This window comes from Balaenoptera musculus, chromosome 6 (assembly GCF_009873245.2).
Source record: "Balaenoptera musculus isolate JJ_BM4_2016_0621 chromosome 6, mBalMus1.pri.v3, whole genome shotgun sequence".
NCBI classification, from domain to species: domain Eukaryota; kingdom Metazoa; phylum Chordata; class Mammalia; order Artiodactyla; family Balaenopteridae; genus Balaenoptera; species Balaenoptera musculus.
Genome location: NC_045790.1, coordinates 83,415,611 through 83,433,931, shown reverse-complemented (window position 1 = coordinate 83,433,931; position 18,321 = coordinate 83,415,611). Strand labels below are relative to the sequence as shown.

Below are 18,321 nucleotides of genomic sequence, written 5' to 3'. Positions count from 1 at the left end.
CTGACAACACCCACCCACTGCCAACACACCCATCCCTCCCACTTACAACACAGCCCTGAGCCGCCTAACAACTTTCCTCTTCGATTAATCTTAAAATTGCACCGTACATAAATGCCTTTTTTCTTTTATAATTTTAAATATATAAATTTAAATATTATATTTATGTTATATAATTATAAATTAATAATAATATTAATACCCACAGAAAACAGTGTTGTTGGGTGTGTGTGTGTGTGTGTGTGTGTGTTTGTCCATGTGGTTATTTTATATAAATGGCATCAGGTTGTAGGTATTATTCCTCAACTTGCTTTTTTCACTCAATCATACAGCATGGAGGTCTTTCCATATGGAAGTTTTCGGTATAAACATTTTTAGTTTTAACAGATTGCCAAAGAGCTGTCTAAAGGGGCCGTACAACTTACACTTCCAACAAAGTATGTGAGATTATCTATTTCACTCCACCCTTACTTATACTTGATATTTTTTAATCATACTTAAAAAAACAAAAACAAAAAAAACAAAAAAAACTCTAGTCATTCTTTTTTCCACTTATTTGGGACTTTTTGTCTTTCTGTCATGTACCAGTATGACATTATTTCTCTTGGAAGGGCCACAGTTTCTCACAAATGTGATGTTCTAATATTCAGTGGAGTGTGATCGTGTCCCAGCCCACATCCCAGTCTTCTCTCCAAATTTCCATCGCTCTCCACCCACCCCCATGCCCATCAGCTCCCTGTGCCTTGGACACACCCATGTTTTTCTCTTCTGTGCTTCGGCTCAGAGTGCCTTGACCACCTGAGTTCTGGAAGTCCTGTCCTCCATACTTACCTGGTGAATCCTTCTTAGCTTTCAAGTCCCTGCTCAAGGAGACTTCTTCCAGAAAGTCTTCCTTGATTTGTCATACCCTAAACCATCTTTCCTCCCTCGTTCCCCCACTTATGTTCCTTGCCTCTCGGTTACAGCTCTGTTACACTCAGTCTCCTGACTGCAAATGCTGCCAACCAGAAGAGAGGGTTCTGGACACACTATGTGTGACAATAGTGGTACCAGGGTAGGAACAGACAGGCGGGCCATGCTGGCAGGTAGGAACTCCAACACCAGATGCCAGCTATGTGCCCCCTGCATAAAGAGCAGCCCTGAAGGCCCTGAAGTTGTGGACAACCTTCCCTCCCCTTTAGCAAAAGCAGCCATGCTGGTGATACCTGGTGATACTCACACTAGATAAGACCTCGATGCGCCCTGGTAGCCCCCTGGGCCCAGGGGGTCCCACAACGCTGGCTCCATCCATCCCTCTTTCACCCTGGATATAGCAGTGAGAGTGGAAAAAAATTCACTGTATGTGGATAATGCTCCTAGAACCAGGCAGAAAATTTCTCTCACCCCCACTTCAGATCTGTGACCTCACCTTGGGTCCCTGGTCTCCTTTTTCTCCTTTGGGACCCTGGCAAAACAGACAAACAAATATTCTTTGGGTTTTTTTCTATTCACTTTGCCCACTCTCCATCTATCCTCCCATCTTGCCATTCTCCCTAAGCTCTTACAAGGATTTTGTCCCAGATAATGGGAGCAAAAGATGAGGGGCAAATTCCCCTTACAGAGTCAGAAGGAAGGAATATCTCACAGACAGTAAGAGGACCAGAGGCCCTCTCCCAGCACGGAGTGAGTGTCCTTTTGACTCTGAACCCAGAGCCCTCTGCATCTGGGGTGTCGGGGAGGTCTTCCTATTCAATCACGGAGGGGGCTGTGCTGCTCCCCTTTGCGAGGCTCAGCTCCTCCCGCACTGGTGTGCTCAGCTCTGGGTACCGCTTGGATCTCAAATATAATGAGATCCTGGGGATTGGTCCTCTTGAGAGCAGGTATCATAGCAGAAGATGGACAACACCTCCCTGGGGGGTAGATGTAGTGGGGAAGGGTACTTGTTAAGAGCATGGGATTCTGAAACGGGGCAAAGTGTGAGTCTCGAATGGGCAGCAGCAAGGAGGCAATGAAGCAGAGATGCTTGATGGTAAGGGACTGCAGAGAGAGAGAAAGATAATTTTCAAGTTTTCCCACAAGATGTTTTGTGCAAAACCTCTGTGCTACTCCTCAAAGAAACAAGCTATAAAGAGCACCTGGTCTCCCCACCACACAGCTGGAAGCTGGAGGCACAGAGAGGGTGAATTAGTGAAAGTAGCAGAGCCAGGATGGCACCCCACAGCTTCTCCACTCCAGTGTGACAGCATGACAGTCCTCAAAATGAAGGTGTAAAAAGTCAACCTACACTTGAAGCCGTTGGTCCAGAGATTCCGGGCTCAGGCAACAGCCTGATGCCCCCAGAGCCTTCAGTATCCTAGGGAAGGAAGAAGAATGAGAATTTCAGTACTGATTCCCGAGCACCTCCCTGTGCCAGGTGTGGTGCTGGGAGCTGGGGCTCAGTGGGGAATCAGCACCACCTTGGCGTTCAGTTAGCTGGCCTTTCCAGTAGTCCTTAGCGCACGTTGTTCTTTAACCACAGAAAGGAGGAAAAGTACCTCAAATCCAAGTCCCATTGCACATCCAGGGCCTTGGGGCCCAGGGGGTCCAGGGGGCCCTGGGGGTCCCATGACCCCAGGAGCGCCAACTTGTCCATTTTTCCCTGGGGGTCCTGGTAAGCCTCTGTTGCCGGGATCACCCTGTAAGGAAGGGGACAGGCTGATTATCTAGCCTTGGAGTCACTCATGGAAGGAACAACATCCGCAACTGAGTCAAAAAATTGTTCTTTGAACTTAATTAGATTGTTGGATTCTCTGATCAGCGCTACTTAATTGTACAGAAACAGCTATCTTGCCAATTGACATTTCACTTGGAGATAAGCTAATGGCGCTCATTGAATGAATTAGGGTGGAGGGGGTGAGAAAGGAGAAAACCTGGTGGGTTATTCACTCTGCTCCAGCTGTTCTGCCTTCCCCAAGCAGTTCCTTCCAGATGTTTCTCTCTGATCCATGACATTTATATATTCAATACTCTAGCCCAACAGTTCAATTATACTAAACCCAGAGAGAGGGGAGGAAGGAGGAGAAAGCTTTTTCTTTTTCGTTTTCATTTTTTACCTTTTCACCAACTGAGCCATTAGGTCCTCTTGCTCCCTGAAAAAAAAAAATGGGGGCCAATTAATATATATTTCATTAGGTATGTTTAAAAGAAAATGCAGGATTACAGACTCTTAAGTAACAGGACATTAAAGTGGGACTCTTCCTGCTCAGTTCTGACTGATGTCTCAAACCTGAGCCCATTACAGTAGTTGTGAGTTTGCTAAGCAGGTCATGCTGAAAGCTTGTGAAACCCATCTTCCAACTATTATCTCATTACCTACCTCAAGAGTGAAAAGGAGAAGTTGAAGATTAACCAGGAAGAGATTGTAGAGGAAGAATTCCCTTGGAGAGCTGTCAGTGTACTGGGTGGGCCCGATTCCCCTCCTCGAAGCCAAGGGAAGGGACTTCAAGAATTTGATATGTATTCCCTAGGCTTTTGGAGATATGTGGATGATGGCTGGCTCTCTTCTGGAAAAATCTAAAGACCGAAAGCTGGCTGGAATAGCCCCAGAATGGGGGTCGGGGTTGGGGGGGGGGTCTCTAAAGCAGGCTGCGTGTCCACCGCCAGTGGGAGACACAGTACAGGTTTCCTGGGGGGTTAGATGTGGATCCCAAGGAAAGGAGCGAGCTGCAAGCTCAGATAGAGGGGAGCACCAATGGGGGCTGATGGTCAGAAGTGGTCAGCCACAGGAGACACTGCACTACAGCAGAGGACTGCAGTCGGGGGCCCCCAGCTAGAGAACCTCCAAGGAAACCACAGAGGCACCCGCAAGAGAAGAAGCCAGCAATTGCATGGCCACACACAAGGCCCTGACACCATGATACACCCGCCATCTAAGGCTGTGCCTTCTCCCAAACCCCTCTTTCCCTGGGCCAGATTCGCCTTCCTATAGCAAATCCATAGAGATGACAGAGTGGATAGTTCCAAAATAGTCATGCTCAAAAATAAGATGGTGAGTGCTACTGAATCTGAAACAGTGAGGAATGGCAAAGAGAAAACATGGGAAGCTGAAGCCAGAGGCTTCAGTGGTGGAGAGAAACCACAGGTAGAAAAATATCAGGCAAGGGAGGAGTGGAAGCCAGGAGCAGGGTGTGGCTCTGACAGGGAGATAGGTTGAAATTCTGGAGCTACATAGCCATGGAGCCCTGCCCATCTCCCCTCACCTCCCACTTCCACTCCTGCTACAAGGATAATAAGAGTCGTTTACTGGAGCAAAGGGATAGGGCAGAGCCCCAGGTGGCTAGTGGACCCTGGGAGGTCCAGGGGTACCCCAAACATCTAAGATCAGCTGTTGAGGTGCCCTGCCTGCTGGCACATCCTACTCCTCCCGTCACCTTCCTGAAACCTGCAGAAGTAGCTACCATCCAACTCCCTAGTAATTTGTACAAACAGAGGCAGGAAACAGACTAAAGAGGGATTCCAATTTCTAAAGCAAACACACAAACAAGAAACACTACACATTTCAGGAAAGGCAACACTCTGAAAGAGAAACAACAACATCAACCATGGAAGGTTTCCTGAGGAAACAGCTAAGAACACGATCCAATCAGGAGTCTAAGTAAATACTATATATTCTCAGGGAGAAAAGGGAGGATATTACAGCCAAGAAACAAGGACAAACTATTATGAAATAAGAACAGTGGTTATAGAAAAGAATCAGGGCTTCCCTGGTGGTGCAGTGGTTAGGAGCCTGCCTGCCAATGCAGGGGACCCAGGTTCGAGCCCTGGTCCGGGAAGATCCCACATGCTGCGGAGCAGCTAAGCCTGTGTGCCACAACTACTGAGCCTGCGCTCTAGAGCCCGTGCGCCTAGGGCCTGTATTCCGCAACAAGAGAAGCCACCACAATGATAAGCCTGTGCACCACAATGAAGAGTAGCACCTGCTCACCGCAGCTAGAGAAAGCCCGCACGCAGCAACAAAGACTCAACACAGCCAAAAATAAATAAATAAATAAATATTTAAAAAAAGAAAAAATCAATTAGAGACCTTAGAGACAAAAATATATAACTGCTGAGAGAAAGTACTCTACAGAAGGGTTGAATAACAGAAGAGACACACCTGAAGAGAGAATCACAGAAAGAATCCCGTTACTCTATGGGATGGTGGGAGGAGAGGGGTGCTTGCAGAAGGAAGCAAGCCTGGCTGGCTAGACTCTGTCACTTCCCTGCCTGCTGGCCTGACCTGGGAAAAATTAAGTGTGACATTTTATCCTGGGCAGAAACAGAAAGAATCAGGTTCCAGTTTTGTTGCCCAATCTGCAGGCTACAGTTTCTGTGTCTGCTTTTCTTGGGTGTGACCAGCCACACCATCTTCTGCTGCCTGACGCAATCTGTCCTTGAAGGAAGTACCAACCTTATGCATTTTTCAAGTAACAAGTCAAATCACAGTCAGGGATATTGTGAAATAGAAGTTAACTTAGTCCCAGCTCTTGACTTTTGGACTCTACCCTCTGAAAACATTATTATTGTGTTGCCAGTTGACCCCGTTCAAGAAAAAGATGTTCATAAGGTAAAAAGCTATACTTTTTCAATTGCCTTCCTGACTCTTTTCAAATCAAGAGTACATCTTGTAGCAGTTTCAAAGGAAGTTCTAGAAGATATGTGGGACCTTGATTTATCTTTCTCAGAAACAGATGATTTTATCCAGCTTGTACATATGAAGGCAGGAAATGAGTCCCCTGTCACTGGAGGTGTGTAAGCTGAGCAGAGATTGTGGAGGGGCATCAGGGATCAAATGTATCATTGGATCTTATGTGGTGTTACATCCCTGAGATTATTCATTTTCTTTAGCAATTTTTGTTATTTCACATTCAGACTATTCTCCTTGGTTTACTTTTTTGGGGGGCGTGGGGGTGGGGGGTAAATGTCATGTGCGAGGCTTTCCTCCAGCTCTCCAGGTGCAAATTTCCAAGTCCTTCTAGAGTCTACTTTTCCTTGACCAGAAAACATCATATACACACAGGGCAACAAGTTAGGCCTCACAGCAAATTCCAGGAAGAAAAATGTGATTTATCTGCCACAATTAGTCTGGGCAAGCCTGCCACTTTGCGCACAACCGAGTGTCTGAGCAGCTGCAGAGTGCGCCTGTGAGGGTGTTTGTGTGCGGATGTGGGCATGGGCGTGGGTATTTTTAAGCCCGAGACCAGCCAGGGAGGGGTGTGCGGGGGAGGGGTGTGCGGGGGAGGGGTGTGTGGGGAGGGTGTGTGGGGAGGGGTGTGTGGGGAGGGTGTGTGGGGAGGGGTGTGTGGGGAGGGGTGTGGGGAGGGGTGTGTGGGGAGGGTGTGTGGGGAGGGTGTGTGGGGAGGGTGTGTGGGGAGGGGTGTGTGGGAGGGGTGTGTGGGAGGGGTGTGTGGGGAGGGTGTGTGGGAGGGTGTGTGGGAGGGGTGTGTGGGAGGGGTGTGTGGGGAGGGGGGTGTGGGGAGGGGTGTGTGGGGAGGGTGTGTGGGGAGGGGTGTGTGGGGAGGGTGTGTGGGGAGGGGTGTGTGGGGAGGGGTGTGTGGGGAGGGTGTGTGGGGAGGGGTGTGGGGGGAGGGTGTGTGGGGGGGGGGAGGGGTGTGTGGGGAGGGGTGTGTGGGGAGGGGTGTGTGGGGAGGGTGTGTGGGAGGGGTGTGTGGGAGGGGTGTGTGGGAGGGGTGTGTGGGGGAGGGGCGGGGCAGGGAAGCTGGTAAGAAGAACAAGGAAGATGAGAGTAAGTCTTGTGATGTTTCCTGCAAAATTTAATTTCTTATAAAACAGTACGTGTAAAATGAGTTCTATAAAGCTCGACAATTGTTTCTTTCTTCTTTTTCTGAGAAATGAGCTTTCCACGAAAATCGAGTTACTGTTTCAATAAAAATACTCCTGAGAGCTGACGGAAACTGGAAATTCAGTGACAAGCATGGTGTCTAGGGAGTCAGCACTTTCCACAACTCCGTCCAGGTGGGGTACACAGAAGGCCTCCACTCCCCACCCCAGCGGGGAGGCTCCTCCCTCCTCTGAACCCCAGTGAAGCTCATGCCTACATCTCTGGAAGGAAGCTCACCTCATCTTTATTGCCCCCCTTTGCGGAACATGGGAATGCAGTAGGGGCAGGAACCCCTCCCCCCCCCACAGCACCATGTAGCTTAACAGAAGACTACAGGGGCTTACAGAGAAGGGAGAGACTGAGGGCGTGCGAGACTCAGGAACGGAGGGTGAAAAGGGCACCTGAAGAAGTTTCATTCATGCATCAAACTGCTCACAGAAGCCTGGGCTAGGTTCTAAGGATACACAGACAGTGCTCACGCCCTGCTTGTAAGGCTGGGGTTGGGAGCCGACTGGTAAGCGAACAGCGTCAGTTACCCTGGCTGGAGGGGTCCCGCAGAATCAGTACTGTGCTAACGGGACGCAGAGGAAGGAGGGGTGCTTTCTGCTCAGAGAGTCCAGGAGAGCTTCCCAGAGGGTATATCTGAACTGGGCTTCTGAGAATGAGGAAAGGGAAAGGACAGCCCAGAGAGGAAACCACAGGCCAGGGCCAGGAGGCTGTGCAAGCCCAGAGCCTTTCAGTAGGGCTGGCTGGCTGGCCTGGAGGCCGGGTGTGTAAGGGGGCAGCGGGAGGTGGAGCTGGAAAGGTAGGTCGGGAAGGGCCTTGAAGGTCTGCACATAGTGAGGGCTCTGTCCTGCAGGCAACGGGGAGCCGCTGGCGCTTTCTCAGCGGAGAGGGCAGTGAGTGCTGACAGCCTGCTCTAGGAAGATGGACTGGGCACGTAGCTGGAGGCTGGATTGTGGGTGGGGAGAAGGGGGCACCAGCGAGGAGCCTGATGCCACACTGCAGGCGAGGAGCCTGATGCCACACTGCAGGCGAGGAGAGATGAACGTCAGGTCAGGGCGGAGAGAGGGGTGGACATCAGATTGGCCAGCCTTGGCAACAGATGGTTCACGGTAGGAAAGGGAGAGGAGGGAGGAGTTAGAGAAGACTCTGCTTTTGAGTCCAGGGGACTGGGTAGATGGCAGTGCCATTCACGGAAGCTGGGGACATGCAGGAGTGGGCAGGGGAAGGCGATGAGTGCAGGTTTGGGCATAAAGAGCTCCGGAAGGGGGAGACATCCAGCATGCGGACCAGGATGGGATCAGAGGCAAGGTCAGGCTTAGAGGTCAGAGAGGTAGGGTGGGCCTGGTGATTCCCCGTGTTGGAACCCGCCCCCCTCTTCTCCGTACCTTCTCCCCTTTCATTCCAGGAAGGCCGGAGGCTCCGTCAAGTCCAGGCTTTCCCTCAGGGCCCTGAGGGACATCAAGGATAATCAGCCCACAACATCTCTGAGAAGAATCAAATATGAACCCTCTTTGGAAAAGGAGGCCAGGGCTGGGAAGACCCAGCGGGTGAGGCCAGTGGGTCCAAAGCCTTGTGTCAGCCCGTAGCAGAACACCTGTCCTGGCCCCAGTTCAGCCACGGCCGGCTGTGCATCTGTGGACGGAGGGTCCTTCACTCTCTGGGTTGCATTTTCTCTTCTGTGGGGAGTCGGGGGCAGGGCTGGACTAGGTGATTTGTGGGGGCCTCCCACCCCGGGCCCAGCGCTGGTGCTCTATGATTCCAAGATTCTGCATGAGCCTGCATTTCCTATACTAAGATAAAGCAGCAAAACAATGTGTAGGATGATGTTTTTCTTGGCTGCTGCTGCTTTTTTTTTTTGAAATAAATTTATTTATTTTATTTATTTATTTTTGGCTGTGCTGGGTCTTCATTGCTGCACGTGGGCTTTCTCTAGTTGCGACAAGCAGGGGCTACCCTTCGTTGCGGTGTGTGGGCTTCTCACTGCGGTGGCTTCTCTTGCTGTGGAGCACGGGCTCTACGCACTCAGGCTCAGTAGTTGTGGTGCATGGGCTTAGTTGCTCTGCCGCATGTGGGATGTTCCCGGACCAGGGCTCGAACCCGTGTCTCCTGCATTGGCAGGCGGATTCTTAACCACTGAGCCACCAGAGAAGCCCGGCTGCCACTTCTTATGAGTCTTAGTAATGTCTCAGCTGAGGAGGAATTTGTTTACAAACGCTAGCTAGCTCCTCACTCCCTGTTGTAAGCCTTAGCACTGGGGTCTGCAGTCTGTACCCCCTCCCTGGCTAAAGGAAGCCCCATAGGCACAGAGGGGCAATGGCTTTGGCAGCTCACCGGGGGACCAGGTTCACCAGCAGGTCCATCTTCTCCAGGGGATCCAGGGGGTCCCGTGAAAACATCAGTTCCTGGTTTTCCTGGAATCCCAGGTAAGCCAGGTGGGCCTGGGGGACCTGGAGGACCCTAAAAATAGATACCTTGTTAAGAAACAGTGCAGGAGGGGACAAATGTATATGTTCCATTCACTCCATTTCTGAAAACAACTCTACAAGTAGAGACTGGTATTCCTACTTAGAAGATGGGGAAACTGAGGCTTAGTGACATGATGTGGCTTGCTCAAGAGCTCACACACACAGCTAATTAGGAGAAGAGCTGGGATATGAATCCAGGTCTTTTTAAGCGCATTATATCATGTTTTCTCCCTAGATGTATGTACATAATAAAAATATAATTTGTTGGAATTCTCAGAGATGCTCTAATTTAGTTTTCTGATTACCTGAGAGGTTAGTCCAAAACTGCCTATTGTTAACCCTTATTAAAAACATCCCTGCAATGTACTAGTCTCTTTAGCCTCGGGCTGGGTTGGCTGATGCCACCAGCTTGGAAGTCCCAGCTGGGTCCCGCTCCACTCATCCAGTGAGTCCTGAACCCTTCCAGCCCTGCCATGATGAGTGAGTAGAAGGGCAGCCGAGTGGAGCCTTCTAGGTGGGGATTCAGCACCAGGGCTCAGAGGAAGGGATGGAGATGAGGTTGGGGCCCTGGGGACAGAGGCACGAGATGCAGCTGAGAAGAGAGGTGCTCCCGGGGGAAACCTAGAGGGACCAGTGGGGGCTCAGCCTTGGGCAAGAGGCTGGGGGAGCAAGAGGTGCCAAAGAGGCAGAAAGAGTGGTCTGGAGAGGTAGGGAGGGGGCCGCCTCAGGGTAGGAAGGATTTTGAGAAGGGTCTGGAAGCCAAAGTGTGAAATGCTACCTAGAGAAGAGGCCAGCAGGTCTCTGTAATGGGTAAGGGGGTGGGGGACAGAGCTAGGTGGTAGAGGTGAAGGTCATGGGCATACCTGCTGTGGAAGAGCCTGCTGGAGAAGGCTACCGGGGGAAGGAGGCAAGTGGCAAAGTGGGGCACCTGACTATAAACTAAGGCTCAGACTCACTTAAAACTGATGGAAGACGGAAATGCCAAACATATACAAATGTGGAGGGGAAAGTAGAGCGAGTCCCAGGAGCCCACCATCAGCCGCAAGAGTTATCAACGGTGGCAATCTGCTTTCATCTGTTATCGGCCCCTGTGTCCCTCCCTCCTGGATCCTCGTGAAGGCTGCCCCCGACACTAGGCTGTTTAACCCTTCACACTTACTCTTAACAGTTCCTCGCTGCGCACTGGGTCACCAGAGCCGACGTCCAAGCCCCAGCCCAGGCTGGAGCCCTCAGCCTCCACTCCCACCTGTACAGAGAAAAAGTTCCCACGGCTTGGTTTCACCTGCTACTCTCCAAGGACAGCTGTGTCACTGAAAGTCTTCCCATATTCTGTGGCCCTATAACTGCTGCTGCCAACTATCCTTCTGGCTTTTTCTCCCGGTCCCCTCTACAGTTGCCCTCCTCCCTCTCCCCCTCCCAGCTGTGCGGCCAACACACAGCCAGTCCTCAAACACAGGACACTCTTTCACAGCCTCTTTTGCTGCCTTTCAAATCCCTACTCATCCTTCAAGGCCCAGTTCCATGGTCACCTCCTCCATGGAGCCCTACCCAACCCCATTTTCAGAGAGAATTCACCTCTCCTACTCTGTGTTCCCACCAGCCACTGTGGGGGTCTGGATTTAGCAGTAGGACGACCTGACTTGAAGCTCAGTTGTGCGTGTGTTGGTCCCACTATGCTAGGACTCCTCCAGGGTCAGCCCAATCCTGAGATACCTCTGGGTGCCCAGTGTCCAGCATGAGATCTGACACTGAGAAGGCACTCATTATGTACTTGTTGAATGCCATCAAATTCCTCCAAGGAACAAAAGGAAACTTCCAAAACACCTTTCTGGTACTTAGTTCCTGAAGATGGGAACCAGGCAAGGCCTAATTCAATCATCGAATAAGGAAGAGCTGGGTTAGGGGTTAGAGCTGAGCTTAGGCAGATTGTGGCAGTGTGGGCGTGTAGGTGGGAGAAGGGAGGTGATGATATAAAGGCGAGGAGACAGGAGGCTGTTGCCAGCATCCAAGGGATGAGGAGGTGCTGCACAGCTAGACTAGGGGGCTTCGGGACTGACTGGATTGAGGGGAGGCACTCGAGGATGTTTCCTGGCTTCTCTCTTCATGATCAGGAAGATGGAGTACCATTCCCAGAGCAGGGGAACCCTGAGGGGAGAGCAGGCCTGGAAGCATGGTGACAAGCTCAGTTTGGGATGTGCTTAGTTTGAGGGACCTAGGGGTCTTTCAGGGCACAGGATATAAACGGGATGTAAATAGTTTCTGCTCCTGGACTCTCTGAGAGAGTCCTGGTACAGGAAGGAGAACTGAGCTCTGACTGGACGGCACTTGGGGGCAGACGGGAAGGATCTGCCTGTGGCTGTTTCGTGCATCCCCGGCCCCTGCACACTGTGCATGTGACAACCCTGGGTGGGAATCTCACCGTGGGTCCAGCAGGTCCAAGGGGGCCAGGAAGCCCCTCCCCAGCTTCACCCTAAAGAGAACAAGATGTCAGTGGAACACTGGGCACCCCTCCCACTCTCCCCTCCTCTCTCCCGAAACTGTGCTTATTTCAAGAGGAGGCTTATGCAGGAGTTCTATATACCTCATTTGTTGAGCGTGTACTACGTGCCAGGTAAAGTTTTCCATGTATTAATTCATTTAATCCTCACCACATCCCAGAGAGAAAGTTCTACAATCCCCATTTTATACATGAATAAACAGAAAGAGGGGTGTGGCAGAGCCAGACATGAATGCCCCTCTCACCCACTGCCTTGGGTGACTCTGAGTTTCAAAATGAGCCAAAAGATATTCCAGAGTGGGTACTCCCAAGACTGTCCCTATTGTGTTATTAAACTGTCTGCTCAGGAATTGGGGCACCCATTTCAATTCATCACAAATTCCTGACACAGGCACTTAGGGTGATCTATCGTCATTACTTATGCGCCATGATGAAATCCTGCATGTTCGTCTCTCTCTTTCACCTTTCTCCCCACACCTCTCTCCCCCTCTCTCTCTTCTTGGAGCTTTTTAAAAATCTCATTGGATGGGAATTCCCTGGCAGTACAGTGGTTGGGACTCTGTGCTTCCGCTGCTGTGGCCCGGGTTCAATCCCTGGTCGGGGAACTAAGACCCCCTCAAACATGGAGAGGCCAAAAAAGAAAAATTAAAAAAAAAATTGTTTTAAACATCTCATTGGAAAAGTCAGAAGCCCCCTTGACAGAAAAACCACCATGTATTAGGAACCTACCAACCCTCACAGTTCTACTACCTTAAGGCCACAACTGCCGACATTTAGGGAGGGTATTTCCTTCCAGGGTTTTTGCATGTGTCTATTTTTAAATAGTTAAGACCACAGTAGGACCACCTGACTTGAAGCTCAGTTGTGCGTGTGTTGGTCCCACTAGGCTAGGACTCCTCCAGGGTTGGCCCAGTCAGTATACTGAAGTTCATAACCAGCTTTTTTTCCACTTAGCATTATATGGTAAGTATTTTCCTGCATCATTAAATACTCCTAATAAGTATAATTTTAATAGCTGCATAATATTCCATTATTTGACCATCCTTTAATTCAGTTAACTTCCCTATTGTTGGCTAGTTAAACTGTGTCTAGTTTTTTTCCATTATGGACAATACTGAGATTAACATCCATGTACACAAAGCCTTTTTACATATCAGACTATCTCTCCTTTAGGATTGATTCCTAGAACAAAAGTGTCTGGGTCAACCATACGCAGCTTTATGGTGTTGATATGTGTTGACCAAGAACTTCTCAGCAGTAGTAAACCACTGACACTGTCACCAGCATAGCTGGTCTCACCGGGCCCTCACCAAGTGCCAGCTTCTCAAAGCACAAAATATAAAGGATCTAAGGACAACTGAACCAGGTTTCCCAATAAATCAATGGCAAAAAGAACAAAGTAGGTGGGAGACAATCATAGACTAAAAGAGACTTAAGAGACACATCAACCAAACACAAAGTAGACCTTGTTTGGATTCAGATTCAAACTAAGTGCAAAAAGGCATTTTTAAATAACTAGGGTATTAGATAATATTAGATAATATGAAGGAACCACTGTCAATTTTGTTAGATGGATAATGCCATCCATTATTACCACTGATGGATGACACTGTGGCTAAGGGGAAAAAAAGGTCCCAGATCAACCTATTAACAATACACATTAACATGTTTATGAGTTAAATGATACAATGTTTGGGATTTGCTTTAAAATACTCCAGTTTTCCCCTTCCCTCCACTCCAAAAAGATGGCCGTGGGAGGCGGAACAGATAAAGCACGACTCGCGTAATGTTGCTGAGTGATGTGTATGTGGGGGGGTTTCCCACTTCTAAAAGACAAAGTCACAGCCCTTAAGTGGTGACAATCTCGCACCTGTGCATAGAACTTTCCGAACATTCCCTGACCTGCATTCTGACCTGACCTCACAGCCACCCTCTTCTACAGATGAGAAAACTGAAGCCCAAAGAAAGGGATTTGTGTGAGATCGTACAGTTGCAACCCAAAAACTCGTGTTGGAAGAGACCTGAAGGTGACCCTCTCCCCCTTCCCCACACACACACACAAACACACCTCCGATGCTTCTATTTCCTCTACAGTCCCTGCCACGTCTTACAAGTTTCCCCACCTCCAGGATGGAATCTAATGACATTTGAGATGGGCCTTTGTATCTTTAGGCAGCTCTGCCTGTTAGAAAGCTCTCATTCCAATTAAAGAAGTGGGCAATTTGGGACACAAAGCCAGGTGCCCTAGGTTTTTACCTCTTGCATCTTCTCCACAAACTGCAGCTTCCTTGTGTGTTCCTAGGTTGGAGGACCCTCAAAAGTCCAAATTCCACATTTTGCGAACCAAAATGAAAACCTCCCTCTAGGAAAGCCAGGAGCAGGCCCCTCTGGCCTTCCTTTCTCTCCTCTGTAAGACCGGCCAAGTCAAATCTTCATGCCTCTACGCAAAGTGAAATCTTCACTTACCGGAGGGACCCCTCTTTCAGGAGCTACTGTGGGTATGGGAAGCGGGGGCGCCTCAGGGAGAGCGCCACCCAACTCTTCTGCCCCAGCCGCGGGAAGGGGCTGCTCTGTCGTGGCTGCTGCTAAGTCTTCATCACCAGGACCCTGAGAAGCCAAACCAACACGATGAATCAAGCCACCTCACCCATGATGCAATGTGCACACTGCTGCTGAGGAGTTTTGTTGACTTTCCTTTCGGTGGCACTAGCCCAGTTTCAAAGCACTTTCCTACCTACAACTGTCATTACACCCGACACACTCACAGAAGCACAGACTCATAATCCCCTTCTGCAACATGCATCTCCTCTAAACCCCCTCCCCAGTCATGGTGCTTACTGCCTCTCACCCCAGCAATGCTGTCTAACTTTGGACCACATTCCGAGAAAGTTCTCCTTGGACAAAGATAGGGGTAGAGGGTCAGGACAAAGCCTGCTCCCCTGACCCCCTCTGCTATGCTCCTTCAGTTACATCATGCCTCCCTCTGGTTGGTGCCGACCCAGATAAATGCTCTAACGAAGCTGCCTGTGCATTTGGCTCTGGGAAGGCCGGCAACTGCTCCTGTCTCGTGACCCTGACCTCTCTTCCCGCTGTGAGGCAGAGAGGATGCTAGGAGATACTTACAGAAGTGACTACTTGCTTGGGGGCCGCTGTGGGTGTGAGGGGAACCAGGCCATCAGTCGGGAACCCGCTGGCCTCCTCTTCCTCAAAAGTGCTGAGGGGCACTTTTGCTGCAGCCGCTGCTATTGTTAAGCTTTCTTCACTGATTGGACCCTGAAATGAAATTGGCATAAGGGATCGTGACACTTCATCCACACCCCTGGTTGGTGGGTGTGTGATTGTGGGGAGGAACCTCCTGAGGCCGTCAGATAAAAGCATGGTCACAGCTCATCTAGGACCAGCCTTAGTCCCCAGACCCCCAGAGCTCCAGGCTAGAACGCACCTCTCAGGTCGTCCCCTCCCTGCCCCGGAGTACCCTCCAGCACACCTCTGCCGCGTGCTTTGGCCCAAACCTGCGCATCCTCAGGAACTGGCACTCCCTACCTCCACAGGAAGCCCTTCTATCTCCAGACAGCTTTGCTACTTAAGTTCTAGTTTCTGTTGAGTAAAGACTTGGTAGAACTGGGACCTGATCCCTAGTTTTCTCACCCTGTGACAAGGGATTTGCCTTTAAAGAAGAAGGAAAGGTAAGGAGGGAGGGAAGAAAGATAAAGGAGAAGAAAGAGAAGAGGAAGAAGAAGCAGGAGACGGTGGTGGTGACGATTTGTTAATTACAATAATCCAGTAACTGCCAAGTGGCCTTGGGAGCTCCGTCACCTGGCCAGGGCATACCTTCCCCACTGTAAAGTTTCCTTGTCTGGACATTAGACCAGAGGTGAAAGGCTGGGAGTGAATGTGTGGAATGATCTCAAAGGCCAGTGTTGACATGTGATGGCCTGACAACCCCCTCTTTTCACTCACTCAGCAAACATCTACTGAGTCCCCAACGTCTGCCGGGATGAAGACAGCTCAATGAGCAAGAGCTATGTGATCCCTGGCCTCACAGAGCCTCCGGCCTGGTAGGGAGCCAGTTGTGATGAGGCTTTCCGAGGAGACGTTTGGGGTACTGGGAATGTGTCTGACGGGGAGACTTCACAGCCTGGGAGGCACCTCCCTGATGAAGCAGTGTCTGAGCTGAACTCTAAAGGATAAGCAGGAATTAACGGAGGGAAGAAGGAGGAGGAAAAGGTTCCAGGCAGAGAGGAGAGGATGTGGGAAGATTCTAAGGCAAGAAGGAAATAGGCATGTTCAAGAAACTGAAAGAAGGCCAGTGAGGCTGGAGCTCCAAGAGCAGGGACAGTGGCCCAAGATGTGGCCCTGGAGGCTGGCGAGGCCGGACCGTACAAGCCTTGGAGGCCAGGTGCGGGACTGGGGTCTGCAGCGAGGACAATGGGAAGCCCTCTGCAGAGGGCTGCCCCCACCAGAAGGAGCCGGGGGCAGAGAGGATGGAGGAGGCCAGGAAGGGCCTTAACCATTGCCCGGGCTGGGGATGCGGTATCTCGGTACAGGGGGCTGGCGCTGGAGAAGGGTAGAAGGAGGGAGATCTGTGAAGTGTTGAGGTAGAAAAATCAACAAGACTTGACACGTGACAGAACGTGGGAAGTAAGGAAGAGGGAAGAGAATTCTGGATTAGGCAGCTGGGGGATGATGGTTCCATCATCTGAGATGGGAACACAAAAGGAGTGGAGACAGGAGTCTAGGGTTGAATCTGTTGAGTCTGAGTGTCCTAGGATACTTGCATCCTGTCTTCAGGAGTTGGGAGCAGTGTCTCCGTGAGGCCTGAGGAGAGGGCTGAGAAGGCCTGGCCATGCCCTTGGACCCTGCCAGGGCCTGCCTGCACCTGGACCCTCCACTGAGCTCTGACAGCCTGTGCTTGCGCCCAGAAACGGGCATGGCTGTGCCTGCCATCACCTCCTCCACTCACACCCAGCACTCCTCCACCCCGGCTCCCGACCCCTGCATCAGCCCTGGAACTCACTCCCACCTCACTGACTCACCCATTTCCCCACGGGCCCGCTGGGGCTGTCAGCCTGCGCTGTCCCCACACCTCTAGGGCCCACAGTACTCTCACCAGGCACCGGCAGACTCCACCTCTGAGGGAGTATTTGGTCGGAGAGGTGTCCCCTCCCCATTCAGGTTCTTCTGGATTTGCTGAACAGAATGGAGACCGGCCCCCTGAGAAGGCCAGGATCCACTCCCAGCTGTGACCTCAACCTTCCAGCACTTTATACTCCTTACCAAAGTGACCCCTTCCCCAGGGTCCTGAGTGGGCATGGAGAGGGTCAGTCCCCCAGTGGGCACACTGCTGGCCTCTGCTTCCCCGGCACCGCTGACGGGCACCTCGGCCTCCCGTGCTGCTGTCCCTGCTGAACCTTCTTCGTTATCTGGACCCTGAATAGGAAGACATTACAAAGGGGCCCCATCACTGATCCGCGGCGCTGTGGCCAGGGGAAGCTAAAACTGCCCTCCCCAAGGTTACTGATCATTGTGGGGACAGATCCAATGGATGCTTTCCAGGCCTTTACTCACTGGGACTCTTGGCAGGAGGTGACATCGTTGGCCACTCCCAGAGCAAGAAAACACCACCCCTGACCCAGACCTAGACACAGCCTCCAAACCCACCCCCCTCCCCCCGCCTCCAGGCTTGCTTCCCCCAATCTTTCTAAGATCCTACTGTGACTACATCACTTCCTGCTTTAATACCCTTCATTCTACATATTGCGTTGATATACGATATTTGCTTTTCTCTTTCTGACTTACTTCACTCTGTATGACATCTGTATGTACAGCAGAAACTGACGCAACATTGTAAAGCAACTATACTCCAATAAAAAAAATTTTTAAATAAATAAATAAAAAGGAGAGCAAAAATAAATAAAAGTTATATATCATTTAAAGGAAAATGAGCTAAGATCAAATAATTGAGTTTGAGGTCACTCATGCTTTACTGAAAGCTGAAATTAAATAGCGTGTATAAAAGCTGGAAAAAAAAAATACCCTTCAGTGACTTCCCATTTCTGCTGGACACTCAGCTCCTTCTCACGGTGTCCACGGTCTCAGAGGCTTCTCTAGCCACACTTCCCCTCCCCGTTGCTCACACCGGGCCCCACAGGCATGCTGCGCTTGTTTAGGTCTTTGTGTGCTCCTGTTGATGCCTCCAGGCCTTTGCTCCCGCTGGCCCACCTCCCGAACACGTCTCACTCCCATCACTTCTACGCATCCCCCTGGTCTCGCCTTCAGCCTCCTTTCCCCAGGAAGGCTTCCTGGCCCCCCGAGTCTGGGCTCTGGGCCCCTTTTGATGCTCCCCTGTGCTTCTCCTATTGTCCCTCTTCCCTCTCTGTTCCCAGGAGCTGGGTCTATCCTAGTCACCTGGAGCCCAGCACAGCACTCCACAAACACCTGCTGAATGAGTCAACAGAGGCCTCGGCCTCCAAATCAGTGTCTGCTGGGACTCGGCCCCACAAGGCTGTCACTCTGTC

At 50.8% G+C, this 18,321-nt stretch overlaps 1 protein-coding gene across 9 annotated transcripts in view; it reads right to left on the bottom strand.

The window, feature by feature from the left end:
• COL15A1 (collagen type XV alpha 1 chain) overlaps window positions 1–18,321 on the bottom strand; it is a 99,167-nt gene that overhangs the window by 32,491 nt on the left and 48,355 nt on the right. For all 9 annotated transcript variants that reach the window (XM_036856140.1, XM_036856132.1, XM_036856133.1 and 6 more), the window contains 12 exons: window positions 17,081–17,233; window positions 14,927–15,076; window positions 14,270–14,410; window positions 11,726–11,776; window positions 10,466–10,552; window positions 9,173–9,298; window positions 8,227–8,289; window positions 3,069–3,104; window positions 2,511–2,651; window positions 2,261–2,329; window positions 1,406–1,441; window positions 1,217–1,300 (listed from right to left, as the gene is read on the bottom strand). In XM_036856140.1, coding sequence (XP_036712035.1) covers window positions 1,217–1,300; window positions 1,406–1,441; window positions 2,261–2,329; window positions 2,511–2,651; window positions 3,069–3,104; window positions 8,227–8,289; window positions 9,173–9,298; window positions 10,466–10,552; window positions 11,726–11,776; window positions 14,270–14,410; window positions 14,927–15,076; window positions 17,081–17,233 — 1,137 coding nt within the window. The remainder of the gene's footprint in view (window positions 1–1,216; window positions 1,301–1,405; window positions 1,442–2,260; window positions 2,330–2,510; window positions 2,652–3,068; window positions 3,105–8,226; window positions 8,290–9,172; window positions 9,299–10,465; window positions 10,553–11,725; window positions 11,777–14,269; window positions 14,411–14,926; window positions 15,077–17,080; window positions 17,234–18,321) is intronic.